Source organism: Lactuca sativa, chromosome 7 (assembly GCF_002870075.4).
Source record: "Lactuca sativa cultivar Salinas chromosome 7, Lsat_Salinas_v11, whole genome shotgun sequence".
Taxonomy (NCBI): Eukaryota; Viridiplantae; Streptophyta; class Magnoliopsida; order Asterales; family Asteraceae; genus Lactuca; species Lactuca sativa.
Genome location: NC_056629.2, coordinates 129574213 through 129598190, shown reverse-complemented (window position 1 = coordinate 129598190; position 23978 = coordinate 129574213). Strand labels below are relative to the sequence as shown.

The window sequence follows — 23978 nt, the reverse complement described above, 5'->3', positions numbered from 1 at the left end:
AAAATGAACAAAAGATTAAAAGTATTTTTGTGATTTTCTTGTTTTTGAAAAGCAGTAAAATAAAGAAAACAAATTAATTTTGGTTTTTGAAGTGTTTATGAAAATAAGAGAAAAAGCAAACTGGTAGTGAACAGTGGACTGCGAAAGGTTGCGAACGTTCGCACCGATTCATAGTGAAAAGACAAGAAATGAACAGTTGACTGCGAAGTACTAAAAAATTATGAAAACGGAAATAAGATAAGCAAATCAAACAAAGAGATAAGTAAAGATACATAAAATATACAAAAGGATATTTGAAATACCAAACCACGGATGAAAGGATCACTTCGAACTGCTACGAACGTTCGTATTGATTCGCATTGATAAAACAGACTGTTAATGAACAGTGGACTGCGAAAGCCTGCGAACGTTCGCACCGATTCGCAGTGACGGTTTTATGAATGCGATAGTGGATTTGGAACAGAATCAGCTTCCATCATTCCCACCCCTTGAAGAATTCTATTAAATGTTGCTTCAGGTAGGGCCTTGGTGAAAATATCAGCCAATTGTTCAGCGGATCTTACAAAATGAATCTCAACGTTCCCATCTTCCACATGATCCTTGATAAAGTGAAACCTCAGTGCTATTTGTTTCGTTTTTTTGTGTTGAACTAGGTTGTGACATATGCGAATAGCACTATCGGAGTCACAATAGAGTGGAATTCTTTTCATATTTAATCCATAGTCGCGAAGTTGGCTTTGAATCCAAATGACTTGAGATATGCACGGAGCTGTAGCAATGTATTCAGCCTCAGCTGTTGACAACAATGTTGGGTTTTGAGGATTCTAACACTCCTAAGTGTACATGCAACCCTAAATACCTTAGATCTATGTTTTCTCTATTATACATGCAAATATGAACATCCAAGGTATTATACTAATCCAGCATACAAAACAATGAATATAACAAGATAGAATACATACCTCTTTGATGTAGAATGTCTTCATGAAGCTTGAGTGCCTAGTGCCCCAAGTGTGACACCTCAAATGGTTCACACAACATCATATGAACTTAGAAGACTTAGAGAGAAACACCACACTTCTAAAATCGACTAGCCCTTCTCTTCATCACTTAGTGGCCGATTTTTCCAAGAGTATGATCTTTATATAGTGTTACAATTAGGGTAAACCCTAATTGTCATGGCTCTCCATTTCCTTGGATCCATGGGTTCAAATACACCATGGAGCATCATATGGGTTTTAGCCCAACTTGATAATCCATGGAGTATTAGCCCACTATACAAGTATGGATGATTTACACAATCAACCCATATATTTAATTAGTCTTCTTTTGATCACTTAATTAATTCTAGATTAATTCTTGATCAATACTAATTAAATAATCTTATTAATATATTACAACATACAATATATTAACAAACCTTAAGTGTTATTTCTCTCATTATAGTCTATCCAAATGCATGATGCAATGAAACCCAAATGGACCATGCCGGGTCGGGTCAAGTCTTACCAATTATAGTTATGGACTTAGACATTAATCCAACAAACAAAATGCATGTTTGTTTCTTTGATTGCCAACTTACCAGTTTGCCATCAAGAAATTGACATCTGCCAGTTGTGCTTTTTGATCTAAACCTCAACCCCCTAAATCAGCATCTGAAAATGCTTATACGAAGAATCCTGATTTCGCAGGGTACCATAAACCAAGAGATGAGGTTCACTTCAGATATCAAAAAATATTCTTTATAGCCATCATGTGAGGTTCGCGTGGATTAGCTTGAAACCTTGCACAATAACAAATAGAAAACATTATGTCTGGTCCACTAGCTATTAAATACATCAAAGACCCTATCATTAAGCTATAGAGGGTCATGTCAGCAGCTGGTTTTTCCAGGAAGGTGTTAACTTCATGCCAAACGCCATGGGAACCTTCACTTTTGACTCTCCTAACATAACTTAGCGAGCAGAGTTTTCGTGTAAGCCTCCTGATTAATGAAAATTCCTTCCGGTCCCTGTCTAATGTTTAATCCAAGAAAAAAGTTAATTGGACCCATTGAGCTCATCTCAAATTTAGTTTTCGTTAACTTTCGGAGCTCAGCTGTTAGGCTAGGATTTGTAGATCCGAAGATGATGTCATCAACATAAATTTGCACAATCATCAAGTGGTCACCCACTTTCTTGTGAAAGTAGGTTGGTTCAACCAAAGCTTGCTTGAATTTGGACATTTTAAGAAAACGAGTAAGAGTTTCATACCAGGCTCTTGGAGCTTGATTTAAACCGTAAACCGCTTTCTCAAGAATGTAACAATGATTGAGATATTTTTCATTTATGAACCCAGGCAGTTCTTCCACATAAATAGTTTCTTCCAATTCACCATTTAAGAATGCACACTTCACATCCATTTGAAAAACTTCAAAGTTTTTATGTGCTGCATATGCCAAGAAGATGCGAACATATTCTAGTCTAACAACATGTGCAAAAGTATCTTCGTAGTCAATTCCTTCTTCCTGACAATAACCCTTGACTACCAGTCTAGCTTTGTTTCGAATTACGTTCCCTTCTTTGTCCATCTTGTGTCTGAACACCCACTTTAATCTGACCACAGATGCATCCTTTGGTGTAGGAATTAGTCTCCATACTTTGTTTCGCTCAGATTCATTGAGTTCGTCTTGCATTGCCTGTACCCAATCTAAGTGATCGAGTGCAGTTTTACCAGTCTTTGGTTCAACTTGGAGACAAACGAATTCAACATGCAAAATTCCACTTGAGAGAATAATGCAGTTTGTTTCGCGTTCAGTTGAGAACGTGTGAGAAATCTTTCTGATGATTCACCAATGATTTGGGTTTTTGGATGATCTTTCATCCATTTGATAAGGGGATGGTAATTTGGATCATAGGAGGGATCCAGTTCAACATTCACTTCTTCTTCGAATTCTGACTGTGTATCATCATCTTCATCATTTGTATTAACATTCTCCCCCTCGAATGATGAAACGGTTTCTGCTTCAGGCTCAGAATTCTCCCCCTCAATTGGACATTTATTGGGTATGGTGGTTGATAAATTCTCCCCTGGAAAGTAGAATGGGAAAATTCAATTGGCTTTTGAGAGATGGCAGATACTGGAGGTCGACCTGAACTTGAAGGTTCGCTTTCCATGACTTTGGCAGCTTCGTTAATAACCTTCTTCAGATTGTCTACTTCGTTGTCAACTACTTTCGCTTCAGAGAAAATAGCAGATTCTGGTTCATCAAAGAGCTTCACATATTCTTCAAATAAGTTGGAGATAGGAATCATGACTTGACAATTTTGAGGAAAGATTTCATTCATTGGTTCTTTGCAGGGCATGAGTTTCTTCACGTAGTTATAATCAAATGACACATAATACGTTTCTTCTATTTTCTTGGAGCGTTTGTTTAGAACCCTGAAAGCTTTTGAAGTTAGTGAATACCCAAGAAAGATTCCTTTGTTTGCTTTCACGTCAAACATGTTTTGGTTCTCTTTAGAATTAAAGATGAAGCATCTTGAACCAAACACATGGAAAAACTTGACGTTAGGCTTGCGGTTGCTTAGAATCTCATAAGGAGTTATTGTGAAATACTTATTGAGTAAATACCGGTTCTGGGTGTAGCAAGCAGTGGCAATAGCATCAGCCTAGAAATATAGGGGTAACGATGCAAAACTGAGCTTCGTTCGGGCCGCTTCACACAACGAGTGATTTTGACTTTCAACGACCCCATTTTGTTGTGGAGTATAAGGAGCGGAGAAATTGTGTGATATTCCCTTTTCAGCAAGAAATTCGTCAAACGCTTGGTTTTTTAATACAAGCCCATTGTCACTTCGAACGTCAAACCAGCTTTCGTAGTTGAACTTCAATCTGTTTGACAAAATCCTTGAGCTTTGGAGTAGCATCTGATTTATTTCTAAGAAAGAACACCCAAGTGAAACGAGAAAAGTCATCAACAATTACTAGTATATACTTACTACCACCAATGCTTTCAATAGCAGAAGGACCACAAAGATCGATGTGTTGATGTTCCAAAGGTTCTATAACTTTCCTGTTCACGATCGTTGGATGACTTCTTCTAATTTGTTTTCGCAACTCACAGGCGGCACATAAGTGTTTCTTGTCAAAATTGAGAAGTGGAAGTCCTCACACATGATCACCAAGGACTAGCTTGTTAATGTCTTTGAAGTTAAGGTGTGAGAGCCTTCGGTGCCATAGCTAGCTTTCATCCGGATGTGCTTTCGTTAGTAGACATATATATGGCTTCCCTCGTATTGGATTGAGGTTCAGTGGATACATTTCTCCTTTTCTTTGAGATTTCAGCAGAACAGTCTTCGTCTTCTTTCCTATTATTTCTGACCCTTCATTATCAAACGAAACCTTCAGTTCAGTTCCTACCACTAGTTGTGAAACACTGATTAGATTGCATTGTAAGCCTTATACATATGCAACCTTTCTGATTGATAAATCTCCATAGCCTTTTATTGTGCCAAAAGAATTGTTACCATACTTGACACAACCACCATTCGTAAGAGCTCGAAACTCCCGAAGCTCTTCCTTTCTCCCTGTCATGCGACGTGAGCAGCCATTATCGATGTACAATCATTCGCCGTCGAACTGCTCGTCACGTATAACCTACAAAAATTAAGCCGATTTAGGAACCTAAAGTTTCTTGGGTCCATGTGAGCCTTTTACAGAACAGGGTATAACAATAGAAGAATCAACCAAGTAAGTTCGCTTTATTAGGGTTGTTTCATCTTTTATTTTGATTGTAAAAACTTTGATTTTATTATCTTTTGACGCTTCATCTTTAGGTTTAGGAATTAAATATTTATTCTTTTCTAACTTTTGGTTTTGTTGCCTTAAGTTAGTATTTTCGTTTCCTGAGACGAACTTCCCTTTTCCCTTCACATCTTCTTTAGGATTGTGCTTTGGGTGAGAGGAATGTGTTTTAGAAGCGAAAACTTGCTTTCGGGTCCTTTCACTTGTGGATGAGGAACCAAAGCTGCCCCTTTGGTTTTTGAGTTGAGAATCGAAACCATTCCTTCGGTTTATTTCGCTTCTATTTTGGGGACCGAAACTTCCCTTTCGATTTGCTTGGCGACACGAATAGCATCGAGTACAAGAAGTGGATTGATTCTTTGTTACTCCTTTATCCTTAGCGGTTGACTCTTGTCTGATCCATCGTAATTTGGGTTTTGGGATTGCCAAAACTGTTTCCTTTTAGTGAGATTCTTCTTGTATCCCCTGTTACGTTGTTGTTTCTTTTCAGACACCTGTTTGGGATTTTTATGGACGTTAACCTTCGGTTTCGATCTTTCATTATGAGTTTCATTTTTTAACGAGGAGGTTTTTCTTGTAGCCTTGACTGGCTTTTTTGGAACCTTTTTGGTACCACTTGTGCTTGGCACATCAAAGCGTGTAGGCTTGTTGAGTGGCTATGCCACATATCTGCCTTTGACTCTCCATGATGTTCTCTCAGAAAGACCAACTGTTTCATCAGCATTATCGATTGGAGCTGGCCAAAAATGCTCCTCACAGCCGTCATCATTATCTTCGTTCACTAATGATGTGAGTTCGGCTGTTTGCTTCTGTGTAATGTCGGTAACTGCACAGACTTGATTTGGCGTGGTTTCGACCTTCTGATACACCACAGCCCTTTTTTTCATAACTTTGGACTTATTTTGGGACAAACGAGTGAATTCAACCGAGTTCTTTTTGGGTTAAACTTCCACTTAAACTAGAAAATTTAGATTTTAATCCGTTTAATTCTTTTTCATAGTTTGTGACAGGGATTTTTAATGATTCGAGAATAGATTGTACCTTCTTAATCAACTGGTCATACTCATTGATCTGCTCACCAACATGCTTGGCAGCGAAGCACCTGTCTTCTCGTTCTTTCACTTCATCTTGACCCCCATCAGTGATGTAACCCCTCATCTGTGACACTCCAGCTGTCACCATCAAACACTTTGCTTCAGCCACACACTCGTCTTCTTTCGCCACGAAATCCCTACCATGTGTAGGCTTTCTCACTTCTTCATCCTTTGAATCAATAGACCATACTTGAACAGCACCAAATTCGTCATTTACAACATTTTCCTACACAATAAGAACATTCATAGTGTTGTTTGCAGCAGCTTTCTTCTTCTTAATCTCTTCTAGCTTTCGCAGGTAGTATGCTTCATTGTCTTCACTTTCAATCTTCTCTAACATCTTCCTCAACATACAGTCCTTTGCAAAGTGGTTTTTGCCTCCACAGAAGTGACAATTAAATCCTGAGTCACTTGACATCTTTCTTTCCTTCTTTGGTTCTTCTTGTTGAGGAGTAATCCTCGGTTCCTCCTTTGCCTTTTCAGAACTGTAGTTTCCTTGCCAGTTTTGGTTCTTATTGGTGGGAAAGTTTCTCCGAATGAACTTCTTTGGGTTTGAAACCATCAAAGCATATTCTTCATTGGTTAGATTAAATTCAGAGAGATCTAAATCTTCTTCTTCTTTCATTGCATTCTTTCCTTTGGAAATTAGGGCCAAAGAACCCATGCTTGAAACCACGTTCGTTTCTTTAGTCATTGTACCTTCATATGACTTTAGTATCCTCACTAGCTTCGCCAAAAAGTAAGCCTTCAATTGTTCATCGGCCTTTACAGTAGACACTACAACCATCCATTCGGATCTTAGGCCATTCATGAATGTGACCTTCTGCTCAATAACTTTCCTCTCTATCCCATGCTTTATCATTTTGCTAAGAAAATGATTAAAGCGATCAAAGGCTTGGATCAGCTTCTCTTCAGGTTTCTGCTTGAAGTCTCCAAACTCTGAAAGCAATAGAGTCTGGATCGAATGCTCAAGATCCTCATCAGTAGAATACAACTCTTTCAACCTGTCCCAAACCTCTTTTGCTGTCTTGCATGAGCTAACCAACCGAAAGGTGTCAAACTGTAGGGAAAATCTAATCATTCTAAGCGCTTTTATATTGCATACAAACGTATCCTTTTCATCTTGAGGAACGTCTTTAACATCAACCATAAGTTGGTTGTACTCATTTTAAGTCTTTATGACCCAGTTTGTGCCAGAGTGAGCGAACGGAACTACAATGATCGCTTCCGAGATCAAATACACGTTGTCTTCAGAACCGATCACATAGTCTTCAAAGTGATGCATCCATACTTCGTAATCCTGAGTATATAGAATGGGAATTCTAGTTGTGGATCCAATGTTGTTGGAGATATTGATAAGGTTTATGTTGGAATCGTCGTGTGACATGATGACATTGCGAAAAACCTGTTCAAGATCAGACTTGTAAACAAAGTTAGGGTAAAATCGAAGTCAAAGAACTTCGTCAACAACAAAATGATGGCTTTTAACAGAGATCAATATTAGCAAAAAGTCCTGAAACCTTCTTCAACAGAATATGTCACACCCCCGAACCATAAGACAACTGGCAAAAACGTCCGAGGGTGGATGACGTTTTGTGTAGTATCACAACAATTGCATCATAGTAATCAAAGTAAACACAACCATTACATTACATATGAATATTTTACATTTTTCTGAAAAACATAGTTTGTATACATCAGTCTATGACAAAAGTAAAAGACGTGACTCCAAAATGCTCCGTCTTCTCCAAAAGCTGACAAGGGTACTTGTCTATTGTTGTCCTGATAATACAAGCGGTTTTGAAAGTGTATCAGCATAAAGCTGGTGAGTTCATAAGCATGCTTTTGTAATGAAAACCAGTCACTGAATTTGTATAAATGTTCAAATTTTCAATATATGTAAAGCATTATTCGTATCGAAACCATGGCTATCACCAGTATGTGAAATATGTTCTCTTTGTCAGGGAAAATCCCTTATTTTACCTGGTAAACGTGGTTTTGTTGCTTTAATAGTTCCGAAACTGTAAGGCATAAGCGTCACACTTATGTCATTAAAGCAATTGCTCATAAGTATATTATTACTTAATTATGTCGTACGATTGGCGAGTTTTATGACCATACTTAAACGTGATACGACGAGAAACGAACGCTAATACCATTTATGACATTTGTCACCCGTAGACCTGTCGGTCCGACTGTAGCTAGCAACCAGGTGCGGGATAGTCAGTCCCGTATAGATCTATACATAAAAGCCACGCTTTCCCACCAAGAAATTCTGGTTCATAAGAGTAGTCCTCCACTTAGTTAATGTTGTAAGCGCCCAAGGACGTGTCTCCCAATTAAGTTAATAACTTTGTGTGTAATAATATGTAAGCGTACTGTTCATATATATATATATATATATATATATATATATATATATATATATATATATATATATATATATATATATATATATATATATATATATATATATATAAAAGCCCAAGTGTAGGCTGTTTTACGCTTGTAGTAATGAGTTATAAACAAATTTGGTCGTAGTTTATGTAATCAACTGTGTAAGTAGTTCGCATTTGTAAACCTAGAAATGAAATCCCCAAACTATACCTATTATAGTTTGATTGCAATGTTAAGTTTGCGAAATTTTCGGAAAACTATGCAATTAAATTTAGAAAACATCCCATATGCTCCACATACTACAAAAGGGATTAAGTATCTAAATGCTTGATGAAATTCATAGATTTGTATAAATTGCATAAGTTTGACTTGTTGAAAGCTTTTATGTTTGGCTTGTATTCCCCCTGAAAACGTTTAAAAATCATAAAAGCATAGGGGTATGAACTCACTGTTTGACGTGGGATTTGAGGGTAAGTCGATAGGAATTGTTGAGTGTCAAATGAAACCTCGGACTCAAACGGGTCCTATTCAACATATCGAAGTACATATATGTATTAGATGAGGGCATAACACTATTTGTTATGGAAAGAAACCACCTTAGTTACTAGGAAACACTTGGAACTAAGTGTTAGAATCATATGTGATTGAAGGAGAGGAGTTTGCAGTCACAACAAAGGGTGTACGGTCATGGGTTTGCGGCCCAATGGGGTTTTCGGCCAAAGAGTTTGCAGTACAATTGTTTGTGGTCCATGGGTTTACGGCCCAATGGGTATATGGCCCATAAGTTTGCGGCCGTAATCACTCGATGAAAGGTGTGATTTGCGGTGTTTCAAGGTCCTTTCTAGCCTCCCAGAAGTGTTCTAAGTCCCGTGCATAAGTAAAAGGAGTTTTAAGGTCAATATTTGAGGGTTTTACGGTCTATGAGGGGTGTACGGCCATAAACCCTCCGTGTTCATGCTTTCTGGGTCAATTTCTAGGCGAAAATCAAAGTTTTCTAGTTGATATCTAGCATAGGAAGTAGTTACTTACTATTAGGAAGCTTGGAATGAGGTTTTTAGCCACCAAGAACTTGTGTGTGTTCTTGGTGTTCTTGGTGAGAAAGAAAATCTAGACAAAGATGAGATTAAATGAGATGAAACATGAATTCATCACTAGATAAGTGATTGAAACACAATCAAGGTGAATAATCATTTACATTCTTGAGGATTCCTTGAGAAAAATCGATGAATGTAGAGAGAGAGAGAGAGTGGAGAGAGAAAGTCTTTGAAGTGAGTAAAATGATAAATGAAAGCTAATCAATCCATATATACGAGGGAGTTTTCGGCCATAGGGGTGGGGTGGGGGTGTACGGCCATACACTCCCCTCGAAGGAGTGTTTGGCCCGGATGCTATGTTATGACTTAGAAAAACGCATTCATGGACTCAAAATAATGCTAACAATAGCATAAATAAATTCTGAATTTGATTTATTTTTAAACGGTTCGAACAAAAGAAATTTCGGGTTGTCACATCATCCCCCCGTTAGAGGGAATTTCATCCCGAAATTTTGAACATAGAATACAAATCATGGATTTGGAAAGAGATGTGGATATTTCTGTTTCATCTAATCTTCATGCTCCCAAGTGAATTCAGGTCCCCGCTTTGCATTCTAGTGAACCTTCACTATCAGGATGCGACTTTGTTTCGTTCGTCTAATCTCTCTGTCCATGATTTCGACTGGTTCTTCCACGAAGTTAAGGTTCTCGTTGCTTTTAATCTCATTGAGAGGGCTCATAAGGGTCTCATCGTATAAACACTTTTTAAGATTTGAGACATGGAAGACGGGATGGATGTTGCTAAGCTCTTGCGGTAAACGAAGTTTGTACGCCGTAGGACCAATCCTAGCAAGGATTTCGAATGGTCCTATGTATCTCGGATTCAGCTTTCCACGCCTTCCAAAGCGTATCATGCCTTTTCAGGGTGAGACCTTTAACAGAACACGGTCTGGAACCTGGGACTCCAAGGGTTTTCGTCTCTTATCGGCGTAGTTCTTTTGTCGGTCTCTCGAAGCTTTCAGTCATTCCCAGATTTGAACAATCTTTTATGTGGTTTTGCGGATGGTCTCTGGGCCAGTAAGAGTGTTATCAAGGAATTGCCCCTTGGCTAGCTGCGTGTCACCCACCTTAACCCAGCATAGAGGGAATCTGCACTTACGGCCATAAAGGGCTTCAAAAGGCGCAACCTTGATGCCGGTATGATAATTGTTGTTGTAGGAGAACTCAACCAAGGGAAAATGGGTGTCTCATGACTTATCGAAGTTTATGACACATGCTCTCAGCATGTCATCTAACGTCTGAATGGTCCTCTCACTCTGCCCATCTGTCTGAGGATGGTAAGCGGTGCTCATATCCAACTTAGTTCCAAGAGCCTTCTATAATGACTGCCAAAATCTCGAGGGAACCCTGTTATCTCGATCGGAGATAATGGAAACAGGCACACCGTGCAGACGAACTATCTGTTAGATATAGATCCGAGTAAGCTTTTCCATCTTGAACGTTTCTTTGATTGGTAGGAAGTGAGCGGATTTTGTCAATTGGTCGACTATTACCCATATGGTGTCGTATCCACTCGGAGATTTGGGTAATTTAATGATAAAATCCATAGTAATCCTCTCCCACTTCCACTCAGGTATTTCCGGCTGCAAAAGCAAGCCCGAGGGCTTCTGATATTCAACCTTCACCCTGGACTTCGGGGTCTAGATCCGGTACAACTTCTTGAGATCGAGGTACATCTTATCCGAACCTGGGTGAACTAAGTATCTGGTCTTGTGAGCTTCGTTCATGACAACCTCCATGTATCCCCCGGACTTTGGGGTCCAGATCCGGTCCATGAAATAATAGACTCCGTCTCCCTTGATCTCTAAGTTCTTTTCCATTCCTCTCAAGGCTTCACCTGACATGTTTTCTGGTTTTAAGGCTTCCAGCTGAGCCTCTCTGATTTGCGCGGAAAAGTGGGAGTGGATAGTCATTTTTAGTGCCTTCACTCTACGACCTGGGCATTCCTTCCGGCTAAGGGCATCTGCCACCACATTGTCCTTGCTGGGAAGGTAGCGTATTTCGCACTCGTAATCGCTGAGTAGCTCTACCCATCGTCGTTGTCTCATGTTCAGCTCCTTCTAGTCGAAAATATGTTACAGACTATTATGGTTAGTGAAGATAGTGCACTTGGTTCCGTAGAGATAATATCTCCATATTTTCAATGCAAAGACTACTGCTCCCAATTCCAGATCGTGAGTTGTATAGTTGACTTCGTGTGCTTTCAACTGTCTCAAGGCATAAGCAATAACCTTTCCCCGCAGCATGAGCACACAGGCTAGGCCCTGACTGGATGCATCACAGTAGACGGTGAAGTCCTCCGTTCCTTCAGGCAGAGACAAGATAGGTGCGCTGCATAGGGCTTGCTTCAACGTTTGGAACGTAGTGTCTTGCTTTTCACTCCAACAGAAGGGTACACCTTTCTGAGTCAGAGTGGTTAAGGGTTTGGCAATTCTGGAGAAATTTTGGATAAACCTGCGATAATAGCTAGTGAGGCCCAAGAATTGAAGGATTTTTGTGGGCATCATCGATGCTAACCAGTTCTCTATCGCTTTGATTTTGGAGGGGTCTAAGTGTATGCCTTCCTTGCTTACCATGTGACCTAGGAAAGTTACTTTTCGAATCCAGAATTCGCACTTGGAGAATTTCGCGTATAGCTTCTCCACCCTTAGAGTTTCTAGCACCAACCTCAAGTGTTGTCTGTGATCTTCCTCGTTTCTCGAATAGACAAGTATATCGTCGATGAACATGATTACGAACTTGTCCAGGAAGGAATGGCACACCCGATTCATTAGGTCCATGAATACTGCCGGTGCATTGGTTAGACCAAAGGGAATTACTACGAACTCGTAGTGACCATAGCGAGTCCGAAATGTTGTCGTAGGAACATCACTCTCGTGGACTCACAGCTGATAGTACCCTGATCTTAGGTCTATTTTTGAGAAGTAGTTGGCTCCTTGAAGTTGGTCGAAGAGTTCATCGATCCGAGGAAGTGGGTAACAGTTTTTTCCGGTGAGTTTGTTTAGTTCGCGATAGTCAATGCACATCCAAAAAGACCCATCCTTCTTTTTCACAAATAAGATCGGGGCTCCCCAAGGTGAGGAACTTGGTCTGATGAATCCTTTGTTGAGGAGCTCATTAAGCTGGCTGGATAACTCTTGCATTTCTGCTGGCGCTATGTGATATGGGGATTTAGCTACGAGGGTAGCTCCAGGGACTAATTCGATGCAAAACTCGACTTGACACTCGGGAGGGATTCCTGGAAGCTCTTCAGGAAAGACATTAGGAAAATTACAGACTTCGGTGATGCTCTTGAGGTCTTTAACTTCCTGTTTCTCATTAACAACATGCGATAGGAATGCATGACACTCCTTTCACATAAATTTTTGGGCTTGGATGCACGAAATGATATGAAGGTTCGAGCTTAGTTTATCACCATATATCATGAGGGTTTCACCAGAGGGAATATTGAGACGAATTGCTTTTTCATAGCAAAGGATATCAGCACGATTGGGGCTCAACCAATCCATGCTGATGATGACATTGAAACTCTTTATGGAGACTGGCATAAGATCGATTGGAAAGGAATGATCATTTAGGGTAGGGCACAGCCAATGAATATATTGTTAGTTCTCTCTTTCTCACTATTATCCATCTCAATGGTAAATGTTTCGTTTAGAGGTTGGAGTTTATGTTTGAGAAGATGCTTGAATGCATGACTAACGAAACTTCTCTCCGCACCAGAATCGAAAAGAATGCATGCATAAGAGTTGTCGAGGAGGAACGTACCCGTAACAACTGTGGGATATGTAACTGCCTCCTCCTGGCCCATAGCTAACACTATCCCCGTGCTACCAGTTGTTGCTGTCTTAGGGCAGTTTCTCTTGTAGTGCCCGACTTCACCACAACCATAACAGGCTTGACCGACACCCGCTCCAGATGTCTGATTGGTTGGTTAGACTGGTGCCTTACAAATTTGAGTTGTGTACCCCTTTTTGCCATAGCTATTAGAGCATTTCACAGCATGGTTGGGATTATGATGATAATTGCACTTTTCGCACCGAGGAAGGGTACCAACATATCTACCGGTAGGTGCTTGAGTGGAAGGAGCAGCGGCAGGAGTAGTAGCAGCGTGAACTACCACCATTTGCTGTTTCTTTGAGGGCTCCTGCGAAGGCTGGCCCTTTCACTGCTTCCAAAACTTTCTTTTCCCACCACTCACCTTTGCTGGTTCGGGAGTGGCTGCAGCTGCATCGAGATCAACTGTGTCATCTATGAGAGTCTGCGCTAGGCACTTGGCGCTGTCAAAAGTGGTTGACCTAGCGGCCAAGACATTTCCTTGCGTTGAAGGCGTCAATCCCCAAATGTATCTTTCTATTTTCTTGTTTTCCGAGGTGACCATTCCCAGACAGAAAAGTGCCAGATCACCGAATCTAGCCGTGTAGGAGGCAATGTCGGAACCCTTCATTTTCAAGTTCCATAATTTGTGCTCCAGTTTCTGCATCTCGCCCCTTGGGCAGTACTCAGCAAGCATGAGCTCTTTCAAGCTCTCCAAACCCATAGTATTTGCTACTGGAAGGGTTAGGGATTTGACCCGACCATTCCACCAGGTCAGTGCTCTGTTGGTGAAAGTGCAAGCGGCGAATTTCACCTTGTTGGCTTCAGAACAGGAACAAATTTCGAAGATGGACTCAATCTTTTCAAACCATCGAGTTAGGGCAATAACACCTACATTGCCGTCGAAGGATGTGGGTTTTGCGTTCATAAATTCCTTATATGAACACTCCTTCTGGTGTCCCTGGCTTCCATCGAGATTGAGGGGTTGGGCACCACTACCTGACCCGCTAGAGCCGTCAGAATTTATCTACGACATTGCGGCAGCCATAGCGGCCGTGACTGCTGCCTGGAACATAGCAGGATCGAATTGAGGAGGTGGAGGCGTCGGATCCATCAGGGGATTGTTGTTCTTTTTGCTGGGTCTTTTCTTCGGAGGCATCTTGTTCTAAAAATAATCAGGAAGAAGAGGATGGTAAGTCCTCTGGGGTTGAATCAATAGATATGAAGCAAGATATATCTCAGCCTGATAGATAGTGTGTTCTAGTAAGCGATAAACAAGGAAAAGCTACTAATGCAAGTAAATTATCGCTAAAAGGAATGAGTAGCAACACTTGGAAATGAATTTCTTCAATGAATTTGACTCTATTTAAAATACTCCTATAGTATTTTTTAAGTTATATCAACATCTTATTGTATGAATACTTGGCAAGTTTTAGATTTGCTGCAACATCACAGTCACTACCAAGCACATGTTGGTCATGTCTCGAATAAATATAGTTGATCAGTCTATATTGAACCTAGACATGATTACATAAATTCCTAGGTTTAACCGCAGTGTCCAACATCCAATTATTTTTGTTTTATTTTACTCATGATATTGTTTCTAGTATGTATATACATATATTTTAAAGTATACTTTTAGTTCAGAGCACTTTGGCCCCTTAGTGTTTGTAGTTTTATACCATGTAAGGTTCGGTATACTTAGTTCACTATAAACAATAGCTCTGATACCAATCTGTCACACCCCCGAACCGTAAGACAAACGGCAGAAATGTCCGGGGGTGGATGACGTTTTGCGTAGTATCACAAAAATTGCATCATAGTAATCAAAGTAAACACAAACATTACATTAGATATGAATATGTACATTTGTTTGAAAAACATAGTTTGTATACATCACTATATGATAAAAGTAAAAGACGTGACTCCAAAATGCTCCATCTTCTCCAAAAGCTGACAAGGGTACCTGTCTATTGTTGTCCTGAGAATACAAGCACCTTTGAAAGTGTATCAGCATAAGGCTGGTGAGTTCATAAACATGTTTTTGTAATGAAAACCAGTCACTAAATTTGTATAAATGTTAATTTTCATTATATATAAAGCATCGTTCGTATCGAAACCCTGGCTACCACTAGTATGTGAAATATGTTCTGTTTGTCTGGGAAAATCCCTTATTTTCCCTGTTAAACGTGTTTTTGTTGCTTTAATGGTTCCGAAACTGTAAAGCATAAGCGTCACACTCATGTTATTAAAGCAATTGTTCATAAGTATATTATTACTTAATTATGTCGTACGATTGGCGAGTTTTATGACCATACTTAAACTTAATACGACGTGAAACGGACGCCAATATCCTTTACGACATTTGTCACTCGTAGACCTGCCAGTCCGACTGTAGCTAGAAGCCAGGTGCAGGATAGTCAGTCCCGTATAGATCTATACACAAAATCCATGCTTTCCCTCCAGAAAATTCTAGTTCATAAGGGTAGTCCTCGACTTAGTTAATGTTGTAAGCACCCAAGAACGTGTCTCTCAATTAAGTTAACGACTTTGTGTGTAATAATATGTAACTGTATTGTTCATATATATATATATATATATATATAAGCCCAAGTTTAGACTGTTTTGCTCTTGTAGTAATGAATTATAAACAAATTTGGTTGTAATTTATGTAATCAACTGTGTAAGTAGTTCGCATTTGTAAAGTCGGAAATGAAATCCCCAAAAAATACCCATTCTAGTTTGATTGTAATGTTAAGTTTGCGAAGTTTTCTGAAAATTATGCAGTTAAATTTAGAAAACATCCCTTATGCTCCGCATACTACAAAAGGGATTAAGTATCTAAATGCTTGATGAAATTCGTAGATTTGTATAAATTGAATAAGTTTGACTTGTTGAAAGCTTTTATGTTTGGCTTGTATTCCCCCCTGAAAACATTTAAAAATCATAAAAGCGTAGGGTATGAACTCACTATTTGACATGGGATTCGAGTGTAAGTCGATAGGAATTGTTGAGTGTCAAATGAAGCCTCAGACTCAAACGGATCCTATTCAACATATAGAAGTATATATATATATATATATATATATATATATATATATATATATATATATATATATATATATATATATATATATTAGATGAGGGCATAACACTATTTGTTATGCAAAGAAACCACCTTAGGTACTAGGAAACACTTGGAACTAAGTGTTAGAATCACATGTGATTGAAGGAGAGGAGTTTGCGATCACAACAAAGGGTGTACGGTCATGGGTTTGCGACCCAATGGGGTTTTCGGCCCAAGAGTTTGCAGCCCAATAGTTTGTGGTCCATGGGTTTACGGCCCATTGTTTACGGCTCATGAGTTTATGGCCGTAAACACTTGATGAAAGGTGTGGTTTGCGGTGTTTCAAGGTCCTTTCTAGCCTCCCAGAAGTGTTCTAAGTCCCATGCATAGCTAAAAGGAGTGTTTAAGGTCAATATTTGACCAAATACTATGGTTTATGGTCAATGAGGTGTGTACGGTCGTAATGTCGCACCCCAAAACCAAGAACGGCGGAAACGTTCTGGGGCGGAGGACGTCATGTAAAGTATCACAACACAGTATAACAGTAAATAGGCAAACAACATCATCCATTGCATTAAATATAAAATTTTAATACAAGTGTGTTCTGTACAGTTATAGTCACCAAAAAGTAAATCAAAATAATTAGATGAGTCTTGAATGCGCTCCATCTTCTCAAAAGTTGGCCTCGGTACCTGTCTACTGTCGACCTGAGAATACAAGTTATTTTGAAAGAGTTTATCAGCGTTAAGCTGGAGAGTTCATAAGTATTTTAGTGTCGGTGTTTGTTATCAAAACGTTTGAACATGGTTTTAGGTATGAGTTTGTAAAAGGTATGTAAATGTTTGTAAGTGTTTGTAAAAGTTTGAATCTCTCAGAAAAATCTATATTTTCTATAAAAAAAGTCGCCTTCTACCAAGGAGTAACTGTTTTGTATGTTCGTTTATTGTAAAAGTGTGTAATTTCCCAAGTGTAACTTGTTGGGTTTTGAGCAATCTAACACTTCCTATGTGTGCATGCAACCCTAATAAACCTTGGATCTATGTTTGTCTAAATACATGCAAAATAATAATTTTTCCAAGGTTCATAACCTATCTAAGATGGCATGGGGTACTTTTAAACATAAAAGAATTAGATGAGATTACATACCTTTTTGATGAGTTTGATTCTTAAGGAGTTTGAGGGCCAAGCACCAATAGTGTGAATGCCTCAAATGGAATCACAAATCACCACAAACTCTTGGAAAACTTTCAGAGAGTGTATACACACTATAAAATCGGCCACACACAAGTACACACACTAGTGACACTAGTGGCTATTTCATGCAACATAAGCATGCTTATATAGTGTACATGATTAGGGTGAAACCCTAATAACCCATGACCTTTCCTTTTCCAAGGATCCATGGGTTAAAAGCTCCATGGATCATCCATGGACTTCCATATAAGCCTAGCCCATTAACTAATGAGTATTAGCCCACACCATATAAAACAATAGCCCACAATTTAATTAGTCTTCCTTTTAATCTCTAAATTAATTCATAATTAATTTAACACTAAAACTAATTAAATAACATGACTTCATATTAATATATTATAACGTATAATATATTAATAAATCATAAGTATACAATTCTCATAAAATTATCCATAAATCGTTTGGGTGAAGTGCAACCCAAATGGACCATGCCGGGCCGGGTCAAGTATGTACCAAATAAGTTATGGACTTAGACACCTTATCCAACAGACTCCCACTTGGATAAGTCTAATAACTATATTTGTGTATGTTACTTTAGGAACCAACCAGCAATCGTAGCACTCGAAAACTCTGTTGAACTATGAAGCGCCATTTTAGATAAGTGATCATATAATCCTCTATTCTCATGATATCAGTCGGACAAATACATGGAACAACGTCGTACTTATTGTCCAGCAGTTTGTTTCCCGATTTTCGATTTGTTTGACAAAGAACTTAATCGAACACATCAATTTAGTTCTGACCGGCCGGTACATAGGTCACAACAAAATCATCGAGGGGCCCAGATATCGCTTCTATTTCTAGAAGGAACAGATAAACTTCGACTCATATGCTTGTTCTACTACTTGTTGAATTATACACAAAGGCACGTTTTATAACATCAAGTTACTGATGCGTTTACGTGCAATCAATGCACAACCAACTCATAGGTAACAACTCATATCTCTAGGTTTCAATATTTATATGATATTACCGTCTCACGATCACTCGAGATAAATTCCATGAAGTGATACAAGTGAGCGTGGGTTTATTCCAATACTCATAACTTATGAGCACTCATGAATGTTGTAGCAACCATTGCTATGACTAAACCCATTTAGCCATCTACAAACTCGATTCATGACAGTCTTGATTCATACCTACTTCTAACATATGAACGACTATGGAGTGTTTAAATAACTTAGTAATTCGGAAAGAATAACCTAGCTCTTTTGGAAGTCAAAACATGCAAAGTGAAACACAATAATAATCGAATCCAATATGGTCTCAGAACCCTTTTGAATATAAATAGAACCACCTTTTATTTATCACCATATTGATTACACATTATTCATTGTATAATGTTTCAAACAATCAACTTAAGACTTGAATAAAAAACAACAGTCGTCCCATGCTCCTAGCATGTACACTTTGTTTTTCTAACCAATAGTTATGCTATACTCCAAGTATGCACACTATGTTTGTCTATGATCCTTACATTGCGATGTAGATCAATTGAACATGATTCCAATGATACTCAGTTCACAATCCCAAATCCTTATTGTAAATGTGAGAATCCCCGACTCCTATCATTTACCAAAAAATCTATTAGATTTTAAACTTTTATGCAATGTTCCTCTTGTAATGATTATGCACAAAGTCACCAAAACCTTGTCACCAGTCATTACAGAGTATTCCAAAGAGGATCAACTCTATGGAAACGAAGTCACATATTCAAAATACATTGCTTTGAACATCCTTCTTGCATTAAAGTTTTCTAATCTTACATAGATTGAATAACTTCCACTTATGGAGACATTTCCATAGTCCCATTTTGACTATCACTTTTGAACAAGAGTTGCCTCTTTTCAGAAAATGTCAATATGGTCCTGCCAAAATTAACATTATACTTCCAAATGTCCCTGAGCAACCAATCTTTGGCAAACCTCAGATTGTCCTCAACAATTGCTTAATCACTTTAGTCATATCCAGTTCTAGACTTTTCCCTTCTAAATGCCCTGAGCATTTGGAAAATCTAGAAAGGATGAATATTAATGCACATCCAATCGATCCTATATCCGAAGCATATGGGACACGATTCATTATCTTTGACATAAAGACATGATACTAGACCAGTCTTTTGCTACAATATTTTTTATTTGCCATGTTTTCAAAATTTAACTATGAAGAGGGATGTCGTAGTCATAATTGAATTTTGAGAATGCAATATATATAGAATTTCCTTAAGTCGAACCATTCAGACATAAAATTCATACATATATCCTTGACTAAGGATGATTAAAATCTCAATATAAGCTTCTAGAATTGAAATGAAGTATAATTTTCTCTCCCTTAATTATAGCAAAACAACTTTTCAACCCCTGCAACTTCACGAATTGAAACTTTTGTTTTTCTATAATTAACATTGCGAGCTTGCAATAATAGTAATCACAATTATCATGCTCCCACTAACATGATGATTATTAGCATAACATTTATGCTCCCACTAGCTTTGACATGTGTTTAGAAATCGCTTGGACTTCTCAAATTTAGATTCATACACCTTTCCATAGATAGCTCACATGTGTGTCTAAACAATTTTCAGAACTATGAAAAGGGATGTCGTAATCATTGCCTCAATTGCTTAGGCATTTGCCATTTCTCATAAGTCCATGTTAGTGTGCCGGTTAACCACACGCGCTCCACTAACGACTTTTGAAAATGCAAATAACACAATTGATATCTACGTAAAATCTACTTAGTGAAAGCGTTTCCTCACCATCATTTAGATTTTGTAGTGTATGAGTTCCTATCCATGTGAATTTGTCAAAACCATAATCACAAGATAAGGTTAGTGACAAATTCAGCCTTACATGGATTAAACTTGTTCAATCTTAGTTTCTTGTCACCTTGGTAGCACAAGGCCCACCAATGCTTCCAAGTTGAACTCTGATAACTTACATGCAAATTCAACTTATTTGAAGTAGGTACAGAAATAAGAATTATGTCAACGCGATAGGTTGCAAACCTTAAGTCGTGTGCTAGTGATAAATTACAGGTTTTACTCTTGATTAAATCTTGAAACTCTTTCAAGATATTTAAGGCTCCCACTGTCCCCTTGACATATAAGTTTCCCCAGTTAAGAACCATTCCTTGACAAAACAAATATTCAAGGGATAGTGCGGATTCTTATCAAGACTAACACTTCACACAATTGGTCTTAGTTGGTCTTTGTCTCATCCAAGACATCACAACTTACCAATCTCAAATGTACAAGAGTAGAAAACATTTTACTCTTACATTTGACTAGTGTTAATAAATCTTCCTTTATGTCACTCAAGGTTACAATCTTGGAATATGACTCTAAGAATTGTTTTGGAACGAAGTATGACTCATCTTCTTGATTTTAACCAATCCAACAATTCATGACCTCTCTTCTTAGTCATAACAATGCACTAAGACGTCCTTAGAGTATGAATTTGTGATATGGTTTCATAATCATTAAGATGATCATGAAATACGATACTAAAGTACTCTCCCATCCTTTCGGATTTGAGAAACTTTTATCTTTCTACCTAATTTGATTCTTCTCATTTGTTTTGTCATACATTGTAACCTTTCCAATGTTACAGAATTATACTTAACTTCATAAGTATAATCATATTTACTAGTCTTTAGTAAATCATGACAAATCAATCTTTGTGGTGGACCTTGACCAGCGCACACCCAGTGTACCTAATTCCTTAGTCCTTCAATTGACTCACATATACATGTGATCAAAGAATTAGTCTTAATTTTCAAAGATGAAAATTCTCATTCATCATACAATACAACTTGTATGATTCCAAGTTTCTGTCCAATTGAAACTTGGGTGATGAAAAACTTTCTTCATTCGGTAAATTCAGACACTACCACAAATGAAGGAATCAAATCCACTTTCCAATATTGCTATTACTGGAAACATATAAGCAACAATTTTCCACAGATGCCATTGTAAGGATATTTTTAAAATAAATAAAATTAAAACCCTTTTTTTCTTCTATTTTAAAACTTTGCGGAAAAACTTATCTTTACAATCCACATGAAAACCTTGTTGTTATCTATTCCTAAGTAATATATCATAACTCTCAAGCAATAGCTCAAAATTCTGATCACCGAACCATGTGATCGAAACCCATTTTCGCAATCAGAATCAGCATATACTTCCTTTAAGCTTCCTATCCTTTCTTTGATTCTTAAAAACATCAACATGTGACCCATTCACATTAAGTAATAAGAATCTCCAAATAGGAACTTAATAGAGTTAGTCAGTGGACTTTAACTGAAGTAGAGTCAAACTTCTTGACTTGATCAATCTTATGATCTTTCAGGTAAATATGGCAGCTTCACACTTAGTGTCCCTCCCTTTGGCAATAAAACATATAGACCCTTTGGTAATGGCACATGAGACTATCTCAGACTTAGCCTTTCTCTTTACCATTTGTTCAACCGAGTTGACTATGGTCGATCCCTTTCCATTGGGAAGAGAAATGCTTTTCTAGATATCCAATGATACCATTGTCAATGTCCATTTAAGACTTGGGAAGTTTTTCTTTTAATCAAATTTGATTTACTGGTGTTCCAAATCATTGCTGATTCCACAACACCAAGCAAATAGATAACATCATTAAGGGTCATGTCATAGTCTGTCTCATAGTAGTCCCAAAGAGACTCACTATGTTACAAAGAAAGTGATTGAACATCCAACTTTCACGAGACTGACACCCAACTCTCCCGGCTTGTCAATATGTGACTTTATCACCAAGATGTGAGCACACATAGACTATGCTTGCCAATAGGGATTGAGTGACTTTAAACTTTTCAAGAACTTGTGGGTGAGGGAGAATAATTGGAGGAGGTGGAGGAAGTAAAGCATGATGTTGAGGGACACCATCTTTAAGAGATTTGGGAAGATCATAGTTGTCTGAACCAGACATCTATAATGGGAGAAAATCAAGTTAGTTGATTCAAAGTCCTTAATATAACACCCAATATGAAATATTAAGGCTAGGACCCAACACAATATTTTATAATTTGGAAGAGGGATGCCGTAATCCAAGCTATAAAATATTTGAAGGTAGGCGAATGACGATTCACCAATTTCCACCATGAAAAACGAAATAATTTATTACGTTTTAATTGGATTTGAAATTCCTAGATATTTTGAGATTCATTGAACTTTTCAATGGCATGTTTCAATCTCAAGTGTGCCCTCTCAAATTTTGTGACTGGGATGCCGAGGATCACAAAACAAGGTGTGAATAACCATACCAATTCACTTGGTACCCTTAATATTATCACCTAATCAATGTGCCGGTTAACCACACACGCTCCATTGATCTATGACAAATATTAAGTCACCCTTCGTGATCCTTACTAGTCCAAGTTAGTGTGCCGGTGAACCACACACGCTCCACCAACGACTTGGTAAGGTACAAAGTGTGAATTCCATGGGCTAGCACCAAATTCACATTTTTCCTAAAGTAACTAAGATTGGGAATTAAATAAAAATTTTAGTTACTTTATAATAATCATTATACTTTTAATGAGAATTTAAAGTCATTGTCCTACCCGTTCGGCTAACGACCCTCCACCAGTCAAGCAAGCGGTGGGTAAAAGTGGACACCCATTAAGTTGACATTTTATAGGCAACAACCTTATACCCACCTTATAGACCGGCTTCGTGAATGAGGCCTACTAACGGTAAAACGACTTGTTCTTATACATATATATATATATATATATATATATATATATATATATATATAATAATTAACCATTAATGTTATAAATAGTATAAGTGTTGAATTTTAACTTTTAAAACTCTAGGATGTGGAATTAAAGTTTGTGCAAGACTTTACAAATTCCAAAACTTGAGGGAAAGTTTTGAACAATTCATAAACTTTTGGATATTCATAACTTATGAGTTTTAATTAAGTGTTTAAAACTTTTAATGAAGAGTCTCTTGGAAATCCATAACTTGAGGACAAGTTATGAAGTCCATAAAAGCATTTATTAGAAAAACTCTTCAAAAGTGTAACTTATGACTTCTTAAAAAAACATTTAAAAGAAAAAACTTTTGGAATTCCATAACTTGAGGACAAATTATGAATTCCATTAAAACACATTAAGATCAAGAATTAACTAACAAACAATTTGCAAATAATTCCTATGATCTAACAAAACTCATATGAACATGAACATCCACATCAAGAATTTCAAGAATCATATGAACACATATAAACTTGAAATTTTGATTATAACTTTGAAATTGGTCCACCATCATCATTACCACATCAAAAATAGGTTTTATGAGTCCAAAACAGTTTAATGTAATGATTCTGGACCAATTCCAGCACCAAAACTCGAAGATATGCTATCTGGGGGTCCAACTCGTCGAGTGCATGAACCAAATCGCCGAGTTGGATGAATTTTGTCTTGGACTCGTCGAGT

The 23978-nt window shown here is 37.9% G+C and overlaps 1 protein-coding gene across 1 annotated transcript; it reads right to left on the bottom strand.

Annotated features, from left to right (window-relative positions):
• Window positions 1-5441: 5441 nt before the first annotated feature.
• LOC111887420 (uncharacterized) lies at window positions 5442-7029 on the bottom strand. Its single transcript, XM_023883588.1, has 3 exons — window positions 6121-7029; window positions 5827-6048; window positions 5442-5717 (listed from the first exon to the last, which is right to left on the bottom strand). Exons 1-3 carry the CDS (start codon window positions 7027-7029, stop codon window positions 5442-5444), a joined length of 1407 nt encoding a protein of 468 aa, XP_023739356.1.
• Window positions 7030-23978: the final 16949 nt, after the last annotated feature.